The following is a 21970-nucleotide window of genomic DNA, read 5'->3' on the forward strand; positions in this document are numbered from 1 at the left end:
TTGCATGAATTATTAAAAAAAACATCCTGAAATGGATGAACAATTCAGGTGTGTGCTTCCCCGCACAATACCTTGAGGCTGGCGGCCTGGATAGGTGTGTGCCTCCCCGAACATTACCCTATACGGCTGAGTTACCTGGATATCTTATAGCATTTTCGAATCTAGGTTGCATGTTATAAAATGACGATGCACAGTTTGCCAATCACGCCCTAACAGACACTCAATCGATACTACAATCCGATGTAATTGTTGAATCAATAATTCACACTACATCCATAGCCATTATTGTTGAAAATGTAAATGTACCTTCAATTTACTCCTGGGCCAGCACACAATGCGTAGTTGTAAATTATTTTAAGAAAAAAACTGATCAATTCCGACAAAAGTAGATAAATATGTTATCAATACTGCAGACCGCCTAGTTTTTACGTCACTCTCATTTTTGCGATTCCGCAGCACTTGTGAATCGTCAGGGTGGCCCATAATTATTTTCCCTCACACAATAGACACACAATAGAATTCTATTGTCCAAAGGAAAATAATTCTGGGCCACCCTGTAGTGGCCGGAGAAATCAATGAGGAATCGACAATGTAAAACATTTACATATAAATTGGCAATGTATATACTTCGTACTTCTCATTCGTAGCTCTTCGCAAGGCTTGCGTAACCTGCCTCTTGCAAGACTGTGTCCCTTTGAAGAAAACCTACCCATGTGCAACCCTTTCACATAGAGAAGGCAAAATAACCCGCTTAGTTATTTTGCCATTGGGCAAAGTCTTAACAGGTTTTACAATATAATCGATTCATCATGGTCATACCACTTTGTGTCCTATTGGCATTTGCATCCGATAGCATTTCTTTGGTCTCATTTCAATCGATTTTTCCAATATTTTTTTGAATTATCGGTTAAATCGCCTACTTAGCTCGGTAAGTGAGATCTGTGTTTGCACTTAGAGTGAGTAAAATGCGAAGAACGGGCAGGCGGTTTTCCTTTGACTTAGCTATTTATCATCCTTGGCATAGCTGTCGATTCAGTTTCGGCACTGATCAATTTGCTGGATTTGAAGGCTTGTAACGTATCGGCACCCTAAGGCCTTTGCGCTGATGAAATATTTGGTGATCAGAGACCGGGGACATGAATGTCATGACCATTAGCTGGTGGCTTTGGGTGGTGTGCTATTCATATTTCGAAGTTCAAAACGTAAAACCACCCACTTACGATTTGCACCGTAAGTGAAGGTGAAGCAGCATTCGTGTCCGTCTTTAAAAAAAAAATCGACACTACCTTGAGGTGAGTTTTTGTATGAGCATTTCCTTCATGGGACACATTGGCTATCAAGTGCAAAACCGGAGTACTTTACTCTCAGTCACTCGTATCTTTGAAACGTGAACTTTTTTGGCAACCGCCCCCTCTAACAGTTAATCGCTTCAAAAATTACAAGCTAGGCTGTGGGTCAAACAAGCGCCACTTGAGCGTATGACAGCATAGATTTCTTTCATGCGCCAAAATAAGAGTCCCCGATTCTTTTTGTTCTGCTTACATTCTTTATTGAGGTTTTTCTAACCTTTCTTTGATCAAAAACATAAATCATGACAAATGAGACAATCTAATCAAAAGGATAATCAGATTGGAATATTCCTATTCTGCTCCTGGCTGCAGTAATTAACCTTTTTCTGCATCCCATTTGCAATGTGTTTCTTTCTCTGCTGGCGTTACGGCGTTGAGTATGTAAAGGAGCTGTGTTCATTTCGTCATGAATCCGCCGTCTGTACATTTGCTCACCGGGTTCGTTAGCACAGTGGATATGAGAAAGAATGTCTAGTGTGCAATATGATCTCAGTGTGCGTCAAGCTGGAATTTCACAGTAATGTGGCAATTTTACCGGCGGCTGAGAACTGTCATAGCGTTGCATGCGGTTCCCGGAACAAGCGGGGGGGGGGGGCAATACTGAATCTCCAGTCAGTCATGTTCACCAGATGCCGCCAACAACCTCTACTGGCCGATCGCCATTCTGGGCTCCTGCATTTGCCTCTCTCAGGGAAGGAGCTGACAGGGTTTAGTCTGAAGAGCATTCCTTTAATCTTAGGCAGTCGTCAGGAGATTTCCGCTGTCAAGGACAGAATAATTTTATTTCATCTTACACTCTCTCTCTTCCGAAATAACGATGAAAAATGAAATAGCAATTACGCTATGGCATTGATAGCTTTTGCTTCAAAGTTGATGGCAGCCATTAATGCGCGTTGAAGAGTTCGGAGTAATCCGGTTATCGCTGACAAGTTGCCCAGTGGTCCAGAATCGATCTCTGGTGGCTTTGAACGGTATGTGACTGACCATAACTCTTTCCGTCATTTAACACGACAAGACAGATCGACGTGGGATAGATTCTAATGCAAAAATGTATTCTGGAATAGAGAAGAGATTGAAAAAAAACAACGTTTTACACCATGCTTTTTTTTTACCAGATTATGCATTGTTGGCAACTCCCAGTGTATATCCCTAAAAACGAAATTCATCATATACATTTAGGCTACAATCATGTGTTCATTGTCTGGTTCGACAATAATAGATAGAGTTTTTTCGGGCCTCTCTCGGTCACACGAAAACCCCCTCAACGCCTGTGTTTAATGGGTTTTCCACTGAAACCCATTCTTTGAAGACCAAGCCCCTTTGAAAATCAAATCAACCGTTATCTAAATATTAGCTGTACCATTTTCAGTTCTAATGTCATTGTTTGATGAGTGTAAACATGACGAGGCTGCATTACACTCCTGGGGAAATGAATGTGCTATCCAAATATTAGGCATCCTTGGATTACAAGTTCTGGCTCTCTTCGATCTTGTTTCCTTGCGCGAAGAACATCCAGCGAGGGTGACACTGATGGGAACGAACATTTGTGAGCAGCACTGGTTTTTCTTCCTTGTCGGAATATAGCCATTCCTCTTCTTCTGTGCGTTCGAAACGCCGCGATTCATGGGAGTCGGGATCATCAAGCTTGCTCTGATTACGGTTTGGCCGTTCAGTTTTGTTTTTTTGGAATTTCTGCTACTCCCTAAAGAAAAAAAGTACAACATTACGATGTAATGCTTTTAGAAACGAGACAGTTCGCCTACAGATGTGTCCAGTCCTCCATTGAATTAAAAAACATATTTGCGACTGTTTCAGGCATCCTATGATATTCTGTTCATTCCGTCGGTTCCTTTCTGTCAATTCGATGAGACCTCTTGCATCATCAGGTACATTTAAATGGTAATAAAGCATTGGCTCTTGATTAGTTCTAACATGTACGTCACATCACGTCCCCTCATGCATGTTCTACATTACATGAAGTGATAGACTCTAATTCAGTTAATATATGGTTGTACCTTGAATACGTCGATACATCGATTCAGATATGTATTGCCTGTTTGGTCGAGATAGTTATAATGCAGCGGAATTGCTTGATTTTGAACATGATTATTTTTTCAGACATACATGGAAAGAACAGATAAGGTACACGGTCTATTTCCGTCATGTGAATACTTAAAAAAACAGGCAACTCCAATTATCGTCCACAATGCATTTTATCATTGCTTGTATCGATCCTCGCGAACTGGCATAGGGCGATTTTTTGTTGTGTGTTCAGGTTGTTTACGATATACTTATGTGGAGTATGCGGCGAAGCTTATAACGATCTGTCCATTAACAGTGGGTGCTTGCAATATGTTTGCGATTTGACGAGTGGTTTCATGTGGTTAACACATTATTGGTTTTCATCCTGGCACCGGTTGTTTTTAATATACTCCGCCTCTCGATATTTAAAATTTTGTATACGAGGAACGAGTATCAAAAACCTAAGAAAGGCGATTGATCGAGTTTCACAGGCGTTTGACTCGACGATAACTGAGCCTTGTAAAAGCGGGCAAAGCCTTTACTGTTTCAGTATTGACGAGCTTTCAGTTTCACGAATGTTGAGTTAATGATTACATGATTGACGAGTCTACTCGCAAATTCAACTCGATTCAAAAGAATCGGATGAACCTCAGTGCAAATCCGCCATTATGACGTCATTTGCGCAAAAACTACTTTTTACATGCATTTTTTAAATTGGTCCTTCAAACGTTAAAACCAGCTACAAAAATTCTTTATCAGGTCACTGAGCTATATCAGTATGATATGTCGGGTTGTGGAGTTGTCGGTTTCAGCGATGACGAGTTTATCAACAGCCTAGCTCAGTTTCAGGCGGGGATGGGTGCCAGCGGGTGATTGAGACGTTCTCTGTTTCAATGTAGGCTAATACTTTTAGGGTTGTTGCGTGTTCTGTTAACAAGACAACGAGACTCGCCCACCTGAGGTATATATATTCTTAAATTGATCCTTCTTTTCATGACACTTTTTGGTTCACAATTTAGTGTAGGCTGAATATCCAATGTAAATTTCGTCAAAGATAAATATGATACAAGCAATCTGATATACACATGCATATACAGAAACGCTAGCCATGGAAATGGTTGAAATGGTACACCCATAGTATGTGTATAACATGTATACTGTATATAAAATATACAGTCCGATAGATTCCTATTACAAGTTTCGCAGAATATCAAGTCCCACGTTGGCTATCAAATGGAAACAGCAGGCACGACTACAACGAGCCTCTCACTTGACCGGAATACAGATATTGATGGAATGGCCTTAGATCGTACAGGTGTCTGACCACTTACTTAGCAATAATCATTTCGCAAGACACTGATAACCCTCCTATGCGGGGAAAAACTTGCGCTGTCTACATGTATATTACACACCTCATTAGAAAGACATCTTATAGACATCAACTTTTCAAACAAATCAAATTTTCCCCGGAGAGCTCACAACGATGCCCGGAGGGAAGTATCAGCGTGAATGAGAGTGACACGTCTGCTGTTTGGCTCTGGTAAGATGTTGCTAAACATTTTAAATTACTGATAGCTCACGGCAAGATGGGCTGAGTGAATGCTAGAAAGGTCTACTAATTACTTTAAATAGTAGATACAATATATACGCGTTATTTACGGGTGTGTGATCATGCCCCCGTAGACAAGTTCGAACGCCCACTGGATGTCGCGATAATGTTAGTTTACATGTACCTGAGACATCGGAACAATCAATGCCTAATGTAATATCTCATTTAGAATATGAGAAAGAGTCAATCTGCATTAACAGCTTTACATTTCTCTCTCACAACTTCCCTGCCCTTCCCAGCCGGAAGGCAGACGAACAGATTTCTTCATTGTACATGTACTCTTACAATAAGCGCATTGGCGGTTCGACTCGCCTCCTACCACGAACCACACATTAGTCCATCGAAAACCGCTGCAATGAACCTCTTTCAATTCCATGGGTGGGCACAAGGTTTACATTGATAGCCACATAACTAATGACTCGAAAGCAAGCTATTCACTCGACACAGAAGTGCCGGTAGGATCAATTCCTTTATTTATGACGTTATGCCTCAACCCACACAAAGAGATACCGTAACTTTACTTGAAAAACGATTTAAACATCATCAACCATGAATGATTCATTCGAAAATGTCTCCCAAGACAATAGTTATTTTACTATCGCTAGCCCATTAACTTCACTCGAGACGTTCCAGCGGTAAAATACAACGTCTTGGCTACATCTACTGCCTGCAAAGTGGAATTGATAACCCAGTTGACCCATTCGTTGAATAGGAAGATTTCCGCTTGGTGAATCTAATCAAAAGTACAATTTCCGTCCTATAGGTTAGAGAGATTGACATTTATCAAGAAAGCTATTATCCCGCGAGGAGTACACTAGAATATAATTGAACGAATTGTTCCTGTCAGTTAAAGCAATAATATGATCTACATGAACAGGTTACCCAATGGGAAAGAATAATCAAAATGAGCAATGGATGTCGTCTGGGTCTGGCATTTCCATCAACGGAAGGCGACACAGACTTGGGACCCTGGGTCGGACTAGGCTCCACGAAGTGAACCATAAGACAGATAGGCCTTGACATGTTGACATCGATAGTAATTTGATGTGGCATTATTTACTCTTGGTCCAACTATATCAATTTCCTTTTTCTAACGCCAGACGACGCCAATAATCAGTCATAATGCATGCCACATGCTGCATACTTAGCGTATGTGTAGACTTAGTTTAAAGTCATATGCGAACACCCAAAGGTGATGTAGGTGTATCGTTTCCATCATCACAAACCTGCCAAAACCTGCATGTTTGCCCTGGTGCCGGTATGACAGTGGCGTGTGTTATTTTCATGGAAACGACCACAAATTGAAAGTGAACAAACAGCGTACACCTTTAACACACAACTGCTGCTGATTTACCTATCGGCGTTAGCAACTTCATATCCGCATGTGAGATCGGACAAGAAGCTTAGTCTCATATTGTCCATTACCGAGCATTCAGAGGGCCGGACCCGGGGGACCTCGTTGCAGGAACACGCACAGCTGTACACTATTGATACTCCAGAAATCACTAGATAACGGACAGGTGATGTTCCACTGGTTTTCAAAGCGTTCCCAAGACGTTGCTCGACAAGGAAACAACTCGTAGCCCGAATAAACCTTCTTATATTTAGCCTTTTCACTGCAAGTGACTGAGATAGAAAATTACCGTCTGGGTATCTTGAAAACGTTTTGGAAGTCTATTTTGGCTTGCAAACAACCATCAAATGAATGGTTATGGTTAACTGTTGCTTATTCTGCAGAGTGGGTCAATCTGCAAACGTTTGCTGTTTTCGAATTGTGGCATGAAGTAGTCGAGAATAGACCATACTGCCGATGATAGAGCATGATAACTGCAACGATGTACTGGACGAGTTTTGTTGTAAGAGCAGATAACTGTCTTTCCATTGCCTACATCTACCATTTCATATGTCCAAGACGATGCGGCCTTTCCGCGAATGGTGAGCTTTTAATGTGATTGAAGAATATCATGCTCCACCCTACAGCAGTCACAGGAAAGTCGATCGGTTCGATTACTACAGCCAACCAACCTGCGCATTGGTGATAATTATTTCATCAATCATGTCAGCGCAGCTAATCGGACGTATTCGCTTTGTCAGACGCCGTGGTCGAAATTCTCTCGAAGGGGATTGAAAACAAACGGAAGTGGTGTACAGGCAGGTCATTTGATGCATGACTCGCCTACATGATTTTAATTTGCCTTGCCGACTGCGGTGGTCGTTTGCCTTCCACGCCAACTGTCGGTAGATGATAAACCGATTAGCACGGTGAAGGATCATTTGGCGGTCTAGACATCGGTGTGGGCGCAAGCCTGTTTGGCAGACGAATCATCACCATGGGCTACAAGACAATCACTCAATCAGGGTTTTTAGAAATCAGAACCTGGTGAGACTTCTCACTGTTGTCCAATTCGAAATGCTATTTTACCGTTTCAGTCACAAGAAATTAACTTGGTCTTGCATTAACGTCTGACGAGTAGCGGCTCCGTAGCACATGTAATTCTCCTCTCCCACGCTCGTCCAGCAGTGCTCGAGGCTCTGTTCTGGAAATGGCAACAATCATTTGGCTTGCGCCGTTACATGTTTTTTCCAGAAGTAGAAGCCCCATCTCCCTCGCCGACAACATTGTGCACCTTCTCTTTTAACTAATCACCAGGCTGTATTTTAGGGAGATTTCCAGTTTATGTTTTTCTTTCCGAAACGGGTGCCTCCAGCAAGTGCTTGTTTGCTTTTGATTGTCGATCCACATATGACGTCTTGCGAAATAGAACGGTAAAACTTAAGATTTTAGTCCTGAAGCAGCCACTTTGCCATATGCCATTATTTCACCACCTACCGTAATCTGGTAATGAAATTCACATCAATCATGCGCCAGCTTGACAACGAGTTAAACATAAACCAGACTGGGAAGTACAAACATCACAATGTCTTATGAGATGCTGAACTCTGTCTGAGGTTGTCAACGACCAATCTAAGCTGAGTGTATACGAGGCGCCTTATCATTTGCTTGTAAACCGCTTGGCAGTATGGATGGTATTGCAGGTCCAAGGCCAAGAAGGCCACCTAACAAAGAGGTTACCATTTGATATCTGAAGTTTGTAAAGCACCGATATAACATGAATCCGTGTCATTTTTTACATGAGGATATTATTTCCTTTAGCACCGGTCTACTTAGGGAGCAAGATGTGCATTACCATCAAGATGTCCTAACTGTAATTCCGGCCCGTCCTATCGTTCGAAGCACTTTGAAGGCATTGGGGTCTCGGAATGTAATTAGTTTAGAGTCTATGGTCCCATTTCAGGAGAGAGCATCGCATTACCTGCCTCTGTTGACTGTTGGCCCGTTGGTTCCTTTCGCGATCACAGGCAGCGGCTGGAGTTCCAGTTCAAGTCAACAGAGCTCACTGAGGGCGTTTGTTTAATTGACGTGCCTGGATCGAAGCGCCATTTCATTACATGAGGTTATTCCCAATAGCGAATAGTTTACCGGTAGGAATACGTTTCGCCAATAGTGAGTTAATATTCAAAGGGTTTTCGATGTTTGAAGAATTTACCTGTGGGAAACCACTTCCTAAATAGTGAGGTTCGATGTTCATAGTTTACTCGTTGGAATCACTTCCCTATCAGTGAGTTTCGATATTCAAATAGTTTGCCTATTAGAAGTCACTTCGTAGCGAGAAGTGTACGATCAACTGGTAAAATGGAAGGCATATGCACTACCATGCACACGTAACTAGTAATCCTTCAAGTTCGAGCTCAAAGGCTACTTTAAGGCAGGTTATCATATCGAAATCATTTCCTTTCGTCTTAAGCTCTGTACACACTGACAACATTTTGGGAAACATGTTGGCCAACATGTTGTCGAGGTGCGATGTTATCGAAAATTTGGCCCTGTATACACATGACAACATTTGACAACATGTTGGGCAACTTGTTATCGAATGTTTCTGAGAAAATGAGGATTTTGGAGGGAAATTCATAAACAATGGAAGATTCCAAGAGAAGAAGATGCATTGTCGGGGGCTCTGCCATAATTTTACGTATCCTGATTGAAAGACGGCAAAGAAGACGTAAAGATGAGAAAAGAGTGTGGACAAGACCATGGATATATATGAGAGACCAGCATGGGGCCTACCACTGTCTCCTGTCTACTGTCATCCCATAAACCGGCACAACTTTCCCATACTGCGATAAGTTGTTCCACTTCACTCAATAACCATTCCTTGCTGGAGGCTGCTATTTTGACTACATCACATGGCTTCAGGTAGATCATGTGATTTGTGGCCTATTTCTGATTGGATAAAACTCGACAACACTCGGCAACAAAATTGATTTTGTATTATTTCGACAACATTTGAGCAACATTTGGCCAACATGTTACCGAATGTTTCCGAATGTTTCCGAACTGTACACACTGCCAACATTTTCGATAACATCGCACCTGGACAACATGTTGGCCAACATGTTTCCCAAAATGTTGTCAGTGTGTACAGTGAGCTTTTGTTAACCGAAGGGCGATTTAGATAGCTGAGGTATTGATAGTCCTTTTGAGGGAGATTGGAAATTCTCCCTCAGTTCCCCCAGTTCCTGACGCTATTTCTTCCAGATTTTCATGTATGTGGAGTCTTTGCGTGGTCTTGTTGTCTTTGTATCATTATACAACGATATCCTAGCCTCATGAACCGCCTCATGAGAATCTCTGGTCTAATCCCATTAATACATACTGCAAAGCATGGTCGACTGTCATTCAGTCAACAAGAGGCACAAACCGCATGGTCCGCATGGCTTCTGGTATTATTCTGCCATCAGACGAAATGGTAAAATAACAGATAATCAACCACCATGATTTGCCTTATTATCAGCGGGCAAACCAGACGCATGGTAATCACGAATAATTCACCCCACAGGAACAGAGTCTGGCCGACAATAACAACGGGTTAATAACTGCCGTGATTTATAAGCTCTGACATTGCCATCATTTTCCTTCTTGTTGTGAATAGCTCCGGTTTCTCCCCGGAGCTCACCATCTGTTAACTGTCCCCTTGGGTACTTTCGCATCCGAAAGTTGAATTCGCCTTGCTTTTCTATTGTGGACTGAATTCTTAATGACCAGACTTATATTTCAGGAATAGGAATCATCGCTTTTATACACGTCTTCATCCGCCAAGTAAATTTATGGTGTCACCCAAGGACACTTGCCAGCAGGCTGCCATTAATTATGCAAGACACGACCAAATTTCTTCACTGATGTAGCTTTAACCTGTTGACTTGGAGTGCTTGTTGGTCAGTCATTTTGTGGCCTCCTCCAAAGGTGACTGTTATGGTTTTTTTTGATGATGAGTAATGACTGCGTCTTTTTCGAAGCGGATTGCATTAGACAAAATCCTATCGCGTCTAGATTTCATAACAAGAAACTCCTTTCGAAAATACTGCTTTTTGTAAAAGAATATTCAACAAAGAATTTGTAAGACAATATTTGACACTCTGATCTGGCAAGGTCTGGTTTGCTTTCCACCAAATGGTACTGAGGCTGACAATACTTATGGTTTGCATTGGCCAAGCTCATTTGTATACCAATCGGTAGGAAGGCAATCAAAGAAAAATCAATCCTTACTCTGCAGCCACTTATTTGCCCGGGGTGTCATCTTATATCATGGACATCTGACCAGATCAGATCCAATCGCCCGTCTCTGAAGATCAAGGGAAGGAATTGTTCACCAATCGTGAAAATGGTGTAATTATCTGCGGCAAAGCCTTCAGATCATCTTGCGGCGCTTTGGCCAATTTGTGGGAGTCGCTGGCTTTTGTCAAATTGACCAGACAACACGAAGAATTTGAATGTTGATGCGGTAGTAGTAGCTCTTTTGGGCGAGTGGTCATGCATGAAAGAAAAGAGAGGTTCTGCAAGTCAATCGTGCAAAGAATTTCAAGTTTATTGTTTCAAATATCGACTGAAAAAAGCCCGCTCCTCATAAGATTGTTGTTTCCTATTTTATGTCTATTTCCTGATTATATTCTATACGTCACCAGAGTCTCTCAAATAATTTATCAAGGGTATGTTTACCTTTTACTTGACCAAGTAAATACATTTTGCCAACACGAATTCATTACTCAGCATCCCGAAACCAGGTAGCTTGCTCGAGAGGAAAGAAACGATAATAAAAATCTCTGTGTAATAATGCACCATAGGTAACGATTCATCATCACTCGTAGCAGAACTCCAACCCAGTCCCCGTCAACTTCTCCTGGATAAGTCTATCGAATGTTTCATTCTGTGCAACGGTAAAATGATTCTTCCAATCACCGATGATCCCTTTTCTCATAAATTGACCTACACTCATATCCATGGCATCTGAAGATTGGTAATTTGTTTTAGGATTCTTCTTCATCGTATCAAATCTTGTTGCTTGGGTGATTTTGTCTATAGTTTCCTCAGACATGCCATCTTTCCCACAGAATTCCGCTATTCTTGCGATCTCTTGCTCAGGATTCCGGACCAAATCTTCAAACCGCGTGATCAAGACGTTAGGAAGGTGTCGCAGGCTCCACCACCCAGAGAAGTGATCAAGCATGTTGCCAAATAACATATTATCAAAATCTGCCATTGCCATGTCAAAGAACTGGTTCCAGGTGCCGGGAAAGTTTCCTAATCCTTTGTTAATTCTGTAGAAATAAAACAAGGATACCAACGTATCTTTTGGATTTCGCATGACGTACACAACCCTGGTCTTCTGTGACAAAACTGCATTCTCCATTACCTCAACATTAGAGTGGACCTTGAAAGTACGAGGGTGCTCCATTTTGCTCAGTTTTTCGGCGAGACAGTTTTCATCAGCAGTAAGTGCTTCTAGAAATGGTACCCGCTTGGTGATGAGCTCGTTCCCAGCCTTGTCGGTATCACCGTCATGCCGTACCAAGTACACCATTTCTTGCGTGAGGGTGGTTCCTAAAATGAGAATAGAATTAGGGTTGCCGATACTGTTTCTTTGAACACTATGGTTAAAAGCCAAGAATCTAACTTGTCAGTGAAGAACTGGCTATCATGCACCGTCGGTATCGGAAATTGACGGTAGGTGACAGAATGCTGTCGGCGTGGCGCAGTGCCCAAGCAAATCGCTGGTGAGACCTGCCCTTTCAAGTATATGACAGGAAAGCGAAATCTAAAGCGTTTAGTCCTTACCTGATTTTGGATAAGACGCCACAATCATATCGTCGGGGGCATATTCCAGGCTCTCGACTTTCTTCATTTGCCATTCGTACATACATTTCTCCAGAAGCATCCCCTTATACTTGTGCCCTTCTGGAATCCGATAGGATAAGGGGTCGAAACTAGCATTTTCCATTGTTCAATGTCTGGTTGTACAAATCAGCTCGGTGTTATGTCTTCGGTGTTATGTCTTTGCAGAGCTTACGAAGACAAAAACCCGACACCAATCGAATTTAATATGCTTGTATTATCCCGGCCATGCTATCTTATCAAAAACAGATATATTCCCCTTGTCCCTAATCAATTTGTGACAGTAAGTAGGTTTCTGGGCTTAACCCTCACGTCATCAGTCATCAGTCATGACAAGTTTATAGTAAAGCATATGGGACATACATGTACTTTCTTGTGAAGGAAAGTAAAATAACACCAAGTGTACCAGTCCTGATTAAGTTGGATTAAGTTGCTTGTTGGTCAGTCATTTTGTGGCCTCCTCCAAAAGTGACTGTTATGTTTTTTGAATGGCTTGATGATGAGTAATGACTGCGTCTTTTTCGAAGCGGATTGCATTGGACAAAATCCTATCGCGTTTAGTTTTCATAACAAGAAACTCCTTTCGAAATTACTGCTTTTTGTAAAAGAATATTCAACAAAGAATTTGTGAGACAATATTTGACACTCTGATCTGGCAAGATGTGGTTTGCTTTCCACCAAATGGTACTGAGGCTGACAATACTTATGGTTTGCATTGGCCAAGCTCATTTGTATACCAATCGGTAGGAAGGCAATCAAAGAAAAATCAATCCTTACTCTGCAGCCACTTATTTGCCCGGGGTGTCATCTTATATCATGGACATCTGACCAGATCAGATCCAATCGCCCGTCTCTGAAGATCAAGGGAAGGAATTGTTCACCAATCGTGAAAATGGTGTAATTATCTGCGGCAAAGCCTTCAGATCATCTTGCGGCGCTTTGGCCAATTTGTGGGAGTCGCTGGCTTTTGTCAAATTGACCAGACAACACGAAGAATTTGAATGTTGATGCGGTAGTAGTAGCTCTTTTGGGCGAGTGGTCATGCATGAAAGAAGAGAGAGGTTCTGCAAGTCAATCGTGCAAAGAATTTCAAGTTTATTGTTTCAAATATCGACTGAAAAAAGCCCGCTCCTCATAAGATTGTGGTTTCCTATTTTACGTCTATTTCCTGATTATATTCTATACGTCACCAGAGTCTCTCAAATAAATTATCAAGGGTATGTTTACCTTTTACTTGACCAAGTAAATACATTTTGCCAACACGAATTCATTACTCAGCATCCCGAAACCAGGTAGCTTGCTCGAGAGGAAAGAAACGATAATAAAAATCTCTGTGTAATAATGCACCATAGGTAACGATTCATCATCACTCGTAGCAGAACTCCAACCCAGTCCCCGTCAACTTCTCCTGGATAAGTCTATCGAATGTTTCATTCTGTGCAATGGTAAAATGATTCTTCCAATCACCGATGATCCCTTTTCTCATAAATTGACCTACACTCATATCCATGGCATCTGAAGATTGGTAATTTGTTTTAGGATTCTTCTTCATCGTATCAAATCTTGTTGCTTGGGTGATTTTGTCTATAGTTTCCTCAGACATGCCATCTTTCCCACAGAATTCCGCTATTCTTGCGATCTCTTGCTCAGGATTCCGTACCAAATCTTCAAACCGCGTGATCAAGACGTTAGGAAGGTGTCGCAGGCTCCACCACCCAGAGAAGTGATCAAGCATGTTGCCAAATAACATATTATCAAAATCTGCCATTGCCATGTCAAAGAACTGGTTCCAGGTGCCGGGAAAGTTTCCTAATCCTTTGTTAATTCTGTAGAAATAAAACAAGGATACCAACGTATCTTTTGGATTTCGCATGACGTACACAACCCTGGTCTTCTGTGACAAAACTGCATTCTCCATTACCTCAACATTAGAGTGGACCTTGAAAGTACGAGGGTGCTCCATTTTGCTCAGTTTTTCGGCGAGACAGTTTTCATCAGCAGTAAGTGCTTCTAGAAATGGTACCCGCTTGGTGATGAGCTCGTTCCCAGCCTTGTCGGTATCACCGTCATGCCGTACCAAGTACACCATTTCTTGCGTGAGGGTGGTTCCTAAAATGAGAATAGAATTAGGGTTGCCGATACTGTTTCTTTGAACACTATGGTTAAAAGCCAAGAATCTAACTTGTCAGTGAAGAACTGGCTATCATGCACCGTCGGTATCGGAAATTGACGGTAGGTGACAGAATGCTGTCGGCGTGGCGCAGTGCCCAAGCAAATCGCTGGTGAGACCTGCCCTTTCAAGTATATGATAGGAAAACGAAATCTAAAGCGTTTAGTCCTTACCTGATTTTGGATAAGACGCCACAATCATATCGTCGGGGGCATATTCCAGGCTCTCGACTTTCTTCATTTGCCATTCGTACATACGTTTCTCCAGAACCATCCCCTTATACTTGTGCCCTTCTGGAATCCGATAGGATAAGGGGTCGAAACTAGCATTTTCCATTGTTCAATGTCTGGTTGTACAAATCAGCTCGGTGTTATGTCTTCGGTGTTATGTCTTTGCAGAGCTTACGAAGACAAAAACCCGACACCAATCGAATTTAATATGCTTGTATTATCCCGGCCATGCTATCTTATCAAAAACAGATATATTCCCTAATCAATTTGTGACAGTAAGTAGGTTTCTGGGCTTAACCCTCACGTCATCAGTCATCAGTCATGACAAGTTTATAGTAAAGCATATGGGACATACATGTACTTTCTTGTGAAGGAAAGTAAAATATCACCAAGTGTACCAGTCCTGATTAAGTTGGATTAAGTTGCTTGTTGGTCAGTCATTTTGTGGCCTCCTCCAAAAGTGACTGTTATGTTTTTTGAATGGCTTGATGATGAGTAATGACTGCGTCTTTTTCGAAGCGGATTGCATTGGACAAAATCCTATCGCGTTTAGTTTTCATAACAAGAAACTCCTTTCGAAAATACTGCTTTTTGTAAAAGAATATTCAACAAAGAATTTGTAAGACAATATTTGACACTCTGATCTGGCAAGATGTGGTTTGCTTTCCACCAAATGGTACTGAGACTGACAATACTTACGATTTGCATTGGCCAAGCTCATTTGTATACCAATCGGTAGGAAGGCAATCAAAGAAAAATCAATCCTTACTCTGCAGCCACTTATTTGCCCGGGGTGTCATCTCATATCATGGACATCTGACCAGATCAGATCCAATCGCCCGTCTCTGAAGATCAAGGGAAGGAATTGTTCACCAATCGTGAAAATGGTGTAATTATCTGTGGCAAAGCCTTCAGATCATCTTGCGGCGCTTTGGCCAAGTTGGAGTCGCTGGCTTTTGTCAAATTGACCAGACAACACGAAGAATTTGAATGTTGATGCGGTAGTAGTAGCTCTTTTGGGCGAGTGGTCATGCATGAAAGAAAAGAGAGGTTCTGCAAGTCAATCGTGCAAAGAATTTCAAGTTTATTGTTTCAAATATCGACTGAAAAAAGCCCGCTCCTCATAAGATTGTGGTTTCCTATTTTTAGGTCTATTTCGTGATTATATTCTATACGTCACCAGAGTCTCTCAAAAAAATTATCAAGGGTATGTTTACCTTTTACTTGACCAAGTAAATACATTTTGCCAACACGAATTCATTACTCAGCATCCCGAAACCAGGTAGCTTGCTCGAGAGGAAAGAAACGATAATAAAAATCTCTGTGTAATAATGCACCATAGTTTACGATTCATCATCACTCGTAGCAGAACTCCAACCCAGTCCCCGTCAACTTCTCCTGGATAAGTCTATCGAATGTTTCATTCTGTGCAATGGTAAAATGATTCTTCCAATCACCGATGATCCCTTTTCTCATAAATTGACTTGCACTCATATCCATGCCATCTGAAGATTGGTAATTTGTTTTAGGATTCTTCTTCATCGTATCAAATCTTGTTGCTTGGGTGATTTTGTCTATAGTTTCCTCAGACATGCCATCTTTCCCACAGAATTCCGCTATTCTTGCGATCTCTTGCTCAGGATTCCGTACCAAATCTTCAAACCGCGTGATCAATACATTAGGAAGGTGTCGTAGGCTCCACCACCCAGAGAAGTGATCAAGCATGTTGCCAAATAACAAATTATCAAAATGTGCCATTGCCATGTCAAAGAACTGGTTCCAGGTGCCGGGAAAGTTACCTAGTCCTTTGCTAATTTTGTAGAAATAAAACAAGGACACCAGCGTATCCTTTGGATTTCGCATGACGTACACAACCCTGGTCTTCTGTGACAAAACTGCATTCTCCATTACCTCAATATTAGAGTGGACCTTGAATGTACGAGGGTGCTCCATTTTGCTCAGACTTTCGGCGAGACAGTTTTCATCAGCAGTAAGTACTTCTAGAAATGGTACCCGCTTGGTGATGAGCTCGTTCCCAGCCTTGTCGGTATCACCGTCATGCCGTACCAAGTACACAATTTCTTGCGTGAGGGTGGTTCCTAAAGTGTGAATAGAATTAAGTTGCTGTTTTTTTTAACACTATGGTTAAAAGCCAAGAATCTAACTTGTCATTGTGAAGAACTGGCTATCATGCACCGTCGGTATCGGAAATTGACGGTAGGTGACAGAATGCTGTCGGCGTGGCGCAGTGCCCAAGCAAATCGTTGGGGAGACCTGCCCTTTCAAGTACATGATAGGAAAGCGAAATCTAAAGCGTTTAGTCCTTACCTGATTTTGGATAAGACGCCACAATCATATCGTCGGGGGCATATTCCAGGCTCTCGACTTTCTTCATTTGCCATTCGTACATAAATTTCTCCAGAGCCATCCCCTTATACCTGTGCCCTTCTGGAATCCGATAGGATAAGGGGTCGAAACTAGCATCTTCCATTGTTCAATATCTGGTTGTACAAATCAGCTCGGTGTTATGTCTTTGCAGAGCTTACGAAGACCAGGGCACTTGCAATATGGTTTTCGTACAATACAAAAAACTCCGATACCAATCGAATTTTATATGCTTTTCTTTTCCCGGCCATGCTATCTTATCAAAAAACAGATATATTCCTCTTGTCCCTAATCAATTTGTGACAGTAAGTAGGTTTCTGGGCCTAACCCTCACGTCATCAGTCATCAGTCATGACAGGTTTATAGTAAAGCACATGGGACATACATGTACTTTCTTGTAAAGGAAAGTAAAAAAACACCAAGTGCACCAGTCCTGATTAAGTTGGAAGAAATTGGGTAAACGCCAACGCCAATGCTCATGATCATGATGACAAACAATGGGACAGGCGGCAGGCGTTCGCGTTGGCGTTTTGGGGGATTTGCGAAAACTCACTATTAGAAGCTCGATATGTACCAGATCTACTTTTACAATCCTGAACACCACATGTACGTACATGTACACCAAGGGCACCGAACTAAGGGCAATCTATCACACACCCGCGGCTGCTTCTATTGGCTGATTTGGTTATTAGCACACACAAGTGGCTCAGTCAATATTGGTCCATACCACCTATCGACTGCTCTTACCAAGAACATGACTCTTAAAACCATTTTGTCACTCACTCATCACATTCTAAGCCCACGGTAAATAGGCAGCCGTTCCGTATATTCTGCCGACAATTGGCCATAAACATTATGGAATGGTCTATGAAGAATCGGACTATTACGTAAATCATTCTGTATTGCTCGTTGGTCACCTTGGATGCGATTGCCTGTAATGTCAACGTTCCAGAGGTAGGGGGATTCGTTGGCCGTACTCTTCCCCAAGTGACACCATTTCCTGTTTCGGTTTGTTACTTATATTGAATAAAAAAACAAGTACCTCTGAACCAGATATTCATGCTTTATCGAAGTTACCAAAGTTACTCTTCAAACCATTTTGTCACTCCCTCGTACAATTGGTTCTCGGCCGCCGATGCACTGACGAGGCCAAGAGACTGGCGAGGTCACGTCGTAAAATCATACCTAGAGTGGTGAACCTCGTCACAAAACCATTGTCTCAAACTTCTGTTTCCAGGACTCTCTTCTTACTTTATCAGACTGGAGTATGAGAGAATTGCAGCAGGTCTTACGGAGGTCGTATATTTGTACTGAGACATTTTCATTTACATGATGTTGCTATCCTACGCATCACTTCAGAAGAATGAGAAAAAAGTCTAAGTTACATGTCTATCAAAGAATGAGTTACAAAGCATGTTCTGTTCAATGATTCACCTTGCCACCACATTAAAAAGTTTGCGAAGTTTAACTTCCTGTGTTTAAACCGTTCTCTATCTATTCTGAATTGGTCGTCTTTGTTAACTGATCCCCTTATTGAACTTTAAAGTTACATGTGGCCATAAGCATTCACATGATTGTTACATTACTCATTTACGGCTAGAAGAAGGCGGGTCAATCGATGACAATCAATTTATAATTGAACGAGTGTTTAGATCTCAAGCTTGGCCTTCAGCGTAATATCGAGAGTCAGCTAAGTGACATTTTACTACAATAATACATCATAGCTCGAAGGTAGATATATTAATCAATATCACTGGGCGATGACCTCCATACGATGATCTCCGTGTAAACTCGGTCTACCAATGACTGATATTATTAAAAGTTAGTCAATATCTTAAAATTCCATTTTTTCTTTGCTGTTACAATAATATGCAACCGACATTAATGTAGAATACATGTATATGCCTTTGTGCGAGTCCAGAATGCTTCCTTGTTGTCAGTGATATAGAATTTCACCATAATCCACCCAAATCAGGGCTGATATTGCATGTATGTATGTTGTGTTATCATGCATGCACGTGTTCATCAGTTGGCTTATATATTCTTAGGCATTTTGTACGCAAGCTGTATTACCTTCATCATTCCTCTGATGAACTAGCTGACAACTAGATGATCACTAAATCACAATGCCAATGCACTTTGATACAAAGGCGCCTTCACACCAAAAATAGTCCCCACGTGATATATAGCCGCAATGAAGACAACCTGTATGGTTCCTGAAAGATGGAGTATCATAGCGATCGAACTTGATTTATTTGTTGACAATTTGCAGACAGGGAATTTTACGGTAATGTAGCCAACCGAATGTCGCGTGGGTGTTGGAATACCCGTTCAGTCCCATAGGGCTCGTAATGTCCTCGGTGTCAGTCGGAATGCTATGAATGATTCAGCATGAGATGAACAGCAAGAGAAGGCAGAGCGGAGGTGATGTCTCTTTCTAGAGATGGGGTATTAGGCCACAGAAAATTAGTGTTCTGTTTCTGGTTTCATGGTCGAATGAAAAAAGATGCGAGCACGCAGTTAGTTTTATTTTATTTCTAAGACAATTGCTTTCCACAGCAATCCGATTGAATCGCTGATAGCTTCTTTTCGTTTTCTTTCATGGCAGCGCATGGGTTTGGGCTGACTGTCTGGCCTCCTTTAGCCATGTGGACAACCCGTCTAGAAGAGGAAACTCCGAAATTAAAACCAGGTAGTCTGGGCTCGTTGATCGTAGTGTCGCCCTATAAAAAGGGCCAGACTTTGGATTGCATGAGAAAACCTTTACTTTCAAATTGTTATCTCTAAATGACTGCTGCTGGTAAAAAGGCATGGTGTATATCCTACTTTTGAATGTAACTAGCTTTATATTTTTATCTATTTAGAGTTCTCGTACAACCAGGATGATATTAAATAAACACACGCAAGAAACAATATGAATACAGTCGGTGGTGCCTTGACAAACTTGCATCTTTATTTCTTTCATGTTTAAACAAAAGTTGCAGGTAACTTGTATACTTTCGCCCACTACAATTCCACGTCTCAAGCACGAAACGCTTTCAGCAGGTATAACTGCCAGAGGCATGTTATAGCAGTATTTGATTCAGTAAAAAATATCATTTCGAGCTGTTCGTAATTTTGATACGAAAATATATATCATAGTCCATAATTTCAAAGCGTCAGATTTTACAAAAGAATTTTGCGGGAGTCCGCCACTGGTGAGCTTAACCGCTAGTCTACCAGAACAGCTCAGCATTTGAGGTTCTGGGAGGGGATAAGTTCGATCATGATTTCTGTTGTCGAATGCTGGACTGATTAGCCGAAGGGGGTCACAATCGTCCGTCAGAATAAGAAAATAAACCTAAAATATTACAGAAATATGGCAATACCTTTTTCTTTCTGAAGAGGCGGAGAAATATTGTTCAACACAAAAGCAGATTTGCGATATACATGTATTTGTTAATAAGATGAAATTGAATAAGATAAAAATAAGTCATAAAGTTTTTATCAAATCAGAACAACCTCCCTAGTACCAACCTCAACAAGGCAATTGACCCGCGGCTCATAACCTAATGTACATTTAGATTGAGTGCTTCAGCAAGCTCTCAAACCGCTCTCCTCTAATACCGCCGGGACCAATATTGAGGCGCTCAGATTGATCTCACAGAAATCTATATGATTGTATATTAACGTTTCGAGCGGCGAGCAATCTCAAACCCTTGTCGAAGGATTATAATCAGCGATCTTTCACGTTTATCTCGATAAATCTCCCCAGACAGTCCTGTAATTTTCTCAAATAACGTGTTATCCGTTGGCGTATCAGTTGCATCAATGCTGCTCACTTGGACGTGGAATGGTTCCCAGGGGTCAATAAGCAAAGGTGATATGTTTCATTGTGACCAGGGATTTAGCGCCTTCTTGGCGTAAACTCAAATATCAAAAACATCAACACATTTCTGAATCAATGTACACGTACCGTACAATTATTTGTATCAGCGATTCTTTTGATGAGAGGGTCTTGTAGAAGCATCGATTAGATTAAAGGCCGCCTGGGCAGTGAACCACATGGTACTATGACAAATGTAATCGTCTCTATAACTGTAACGGAAATTAATGTTCAAGTCTCTGTAATTGATTTTTAACCTCGTTTTATGTCCTATTGAGGACCCGGATTGAGGAGCCGGATTGAGGACACCAAGCAACGTATTTGATTTATACGTGTTAAGGGTGTGTATACACAGAGATTGCGGCATGCACTACATGCACTGGATGACTTTTGCAAACGTAATCTTTTCATTAAAATTTGATGTATGCACCAGGGTCCAGTTGTTCAGTCAGCGTTATCTCCTTCAGTAAATTTCATTTACAAGCGTTTGAACTCAAGGCCAGCATTACTGCAAACCCCGATTGAGCGACTGGGTGCAGAAGAAGTCAATAAAAGCGAAAAATAAAATAAAAACTTTTTAGTCCACTTTTATTTAAGATGGTAATTTTTTAATGGCGACTGAAATCTGCCATCACTGTAGAAATATCAGTTTGAAAAAAAATACCGGGTAAAATGAATGGTTTGAACTGAATGGACAGCGCATTTCCAAGGATGAGTTCTTGATGATAACTGGTCAAGCTAATTCCCTTGGCCATCGTACATCTGGTTGATCTGGACGGTTACAGTTGATAGGACTATTGACAACAAAAGGTAAATTATTATTCATTGCCACTCAGCGGTAGAGATAATATCGGTATACTGCGTCTTTATTGCCAGTCCATACCAAATGGTCCAACGTTCGGAATGTAGTATGAGCATGCAAACGACTCTGAGTATAGATAGACCTCATTACAATGCCAAATTATCCATCATGTCTATCACTGTTGCCATAACATGTCCTCATAAAGATAAGCGTTGTCTTATAGATACATGTAGTAGCTATTATGGTTTGTCGGTCATCACGACAGCATCATCCTTACCGGTTAAAAAAGTACACTTTTCGCCATTTC

General features: G+C 41.4%; 4 protein-coding genes across 6 annotated transcripts in view; 1 reads left to right on the forward strand and 3 right to left on the reverse strand.

The window, feature by feature from the left end:
• The window catches only part of LOC135482482 (uncharacterized), a 58363-nt gene that overhangs the window by 21324 nt on the left and 15069 nt on the right, over positions 1 to 21970 (forward strand). The gene's annotated exons all lie outside the window — the stretch shown is intronic.
• LOC135483611 (sulfotransferase 1C2A-like) lies at positions 10770 to 12452 on the reverse strand. The gene is made up of 2 exons (XM_064764589.1): positions 12155 to 12452; positions 10770 to 11920 (listed from the first exon to the last, which is right to left on the reverse strand). The coding sequence occupies exons 1-2, from the start codon at positions 12315 to 12317 to the stop codon at positions 11178 to 11180; spliced, it is 906 nt and encodes a 301-aa protein (XP_064620659.1). The 5' UTR covers positions 12318 to 12452; the 3' UTR covers positions 10770 to 11177.
• LOC135483612 (sulfotransferase 1C2A-like) lies at positions 13329 to 14840 on the reverse strand. The gene is made up of 2 exons (XM_064764590.1): positions 14555 to 14840; positions 13329 to 14320 (listed from the first exon to the last, which is right to left on the reverse strand). Exons 1-2 carry the CDS (start codon positions 14715 to 14717, stop codon positions 13578 to 13580), a joined length of 906 nt encoding a protein of 301 aa, XP_064620660.1. The 5' UTR covers positions 14718 to 14840; the 3' UTR covers positions 13329 to 13577.
• On the reverse strand, positions 15679 to 17206 carry LOC135483613 (sulfotransferase 1C2A-like). The gene is made up of 2 exons (XM_064764591.1): positions 16940 to 17206; positions 15679 to 16710 (listed from the first exon to the last, which is right to left on the reverse strand). Exons 1-2 carry the CDS (start codon positions 17100 to 17102, stop codon positions 15968 to 15970), a joined length of 906 nt encoding a protein of 301 aa, XP_064620661.1. The 5' UTR covers positions 17103 to 17206; the 3' UTR covers positions 15679 to 15967.

Source organism: Lineus longissimus, chromosome 2 (genome assembly GCF_910592395.1).
Source record: "Lineus longissimus chromosome 2, tnLinLong1.2, whole genome shotgun sequence".
Taxonomy (NCBI): domain Eukaryota; kingdom Metazoa; phylum Nemertea; class Pilidiophora; order Heteronemertea; family Lineidae; genus Lineus; species Lineus longissimus.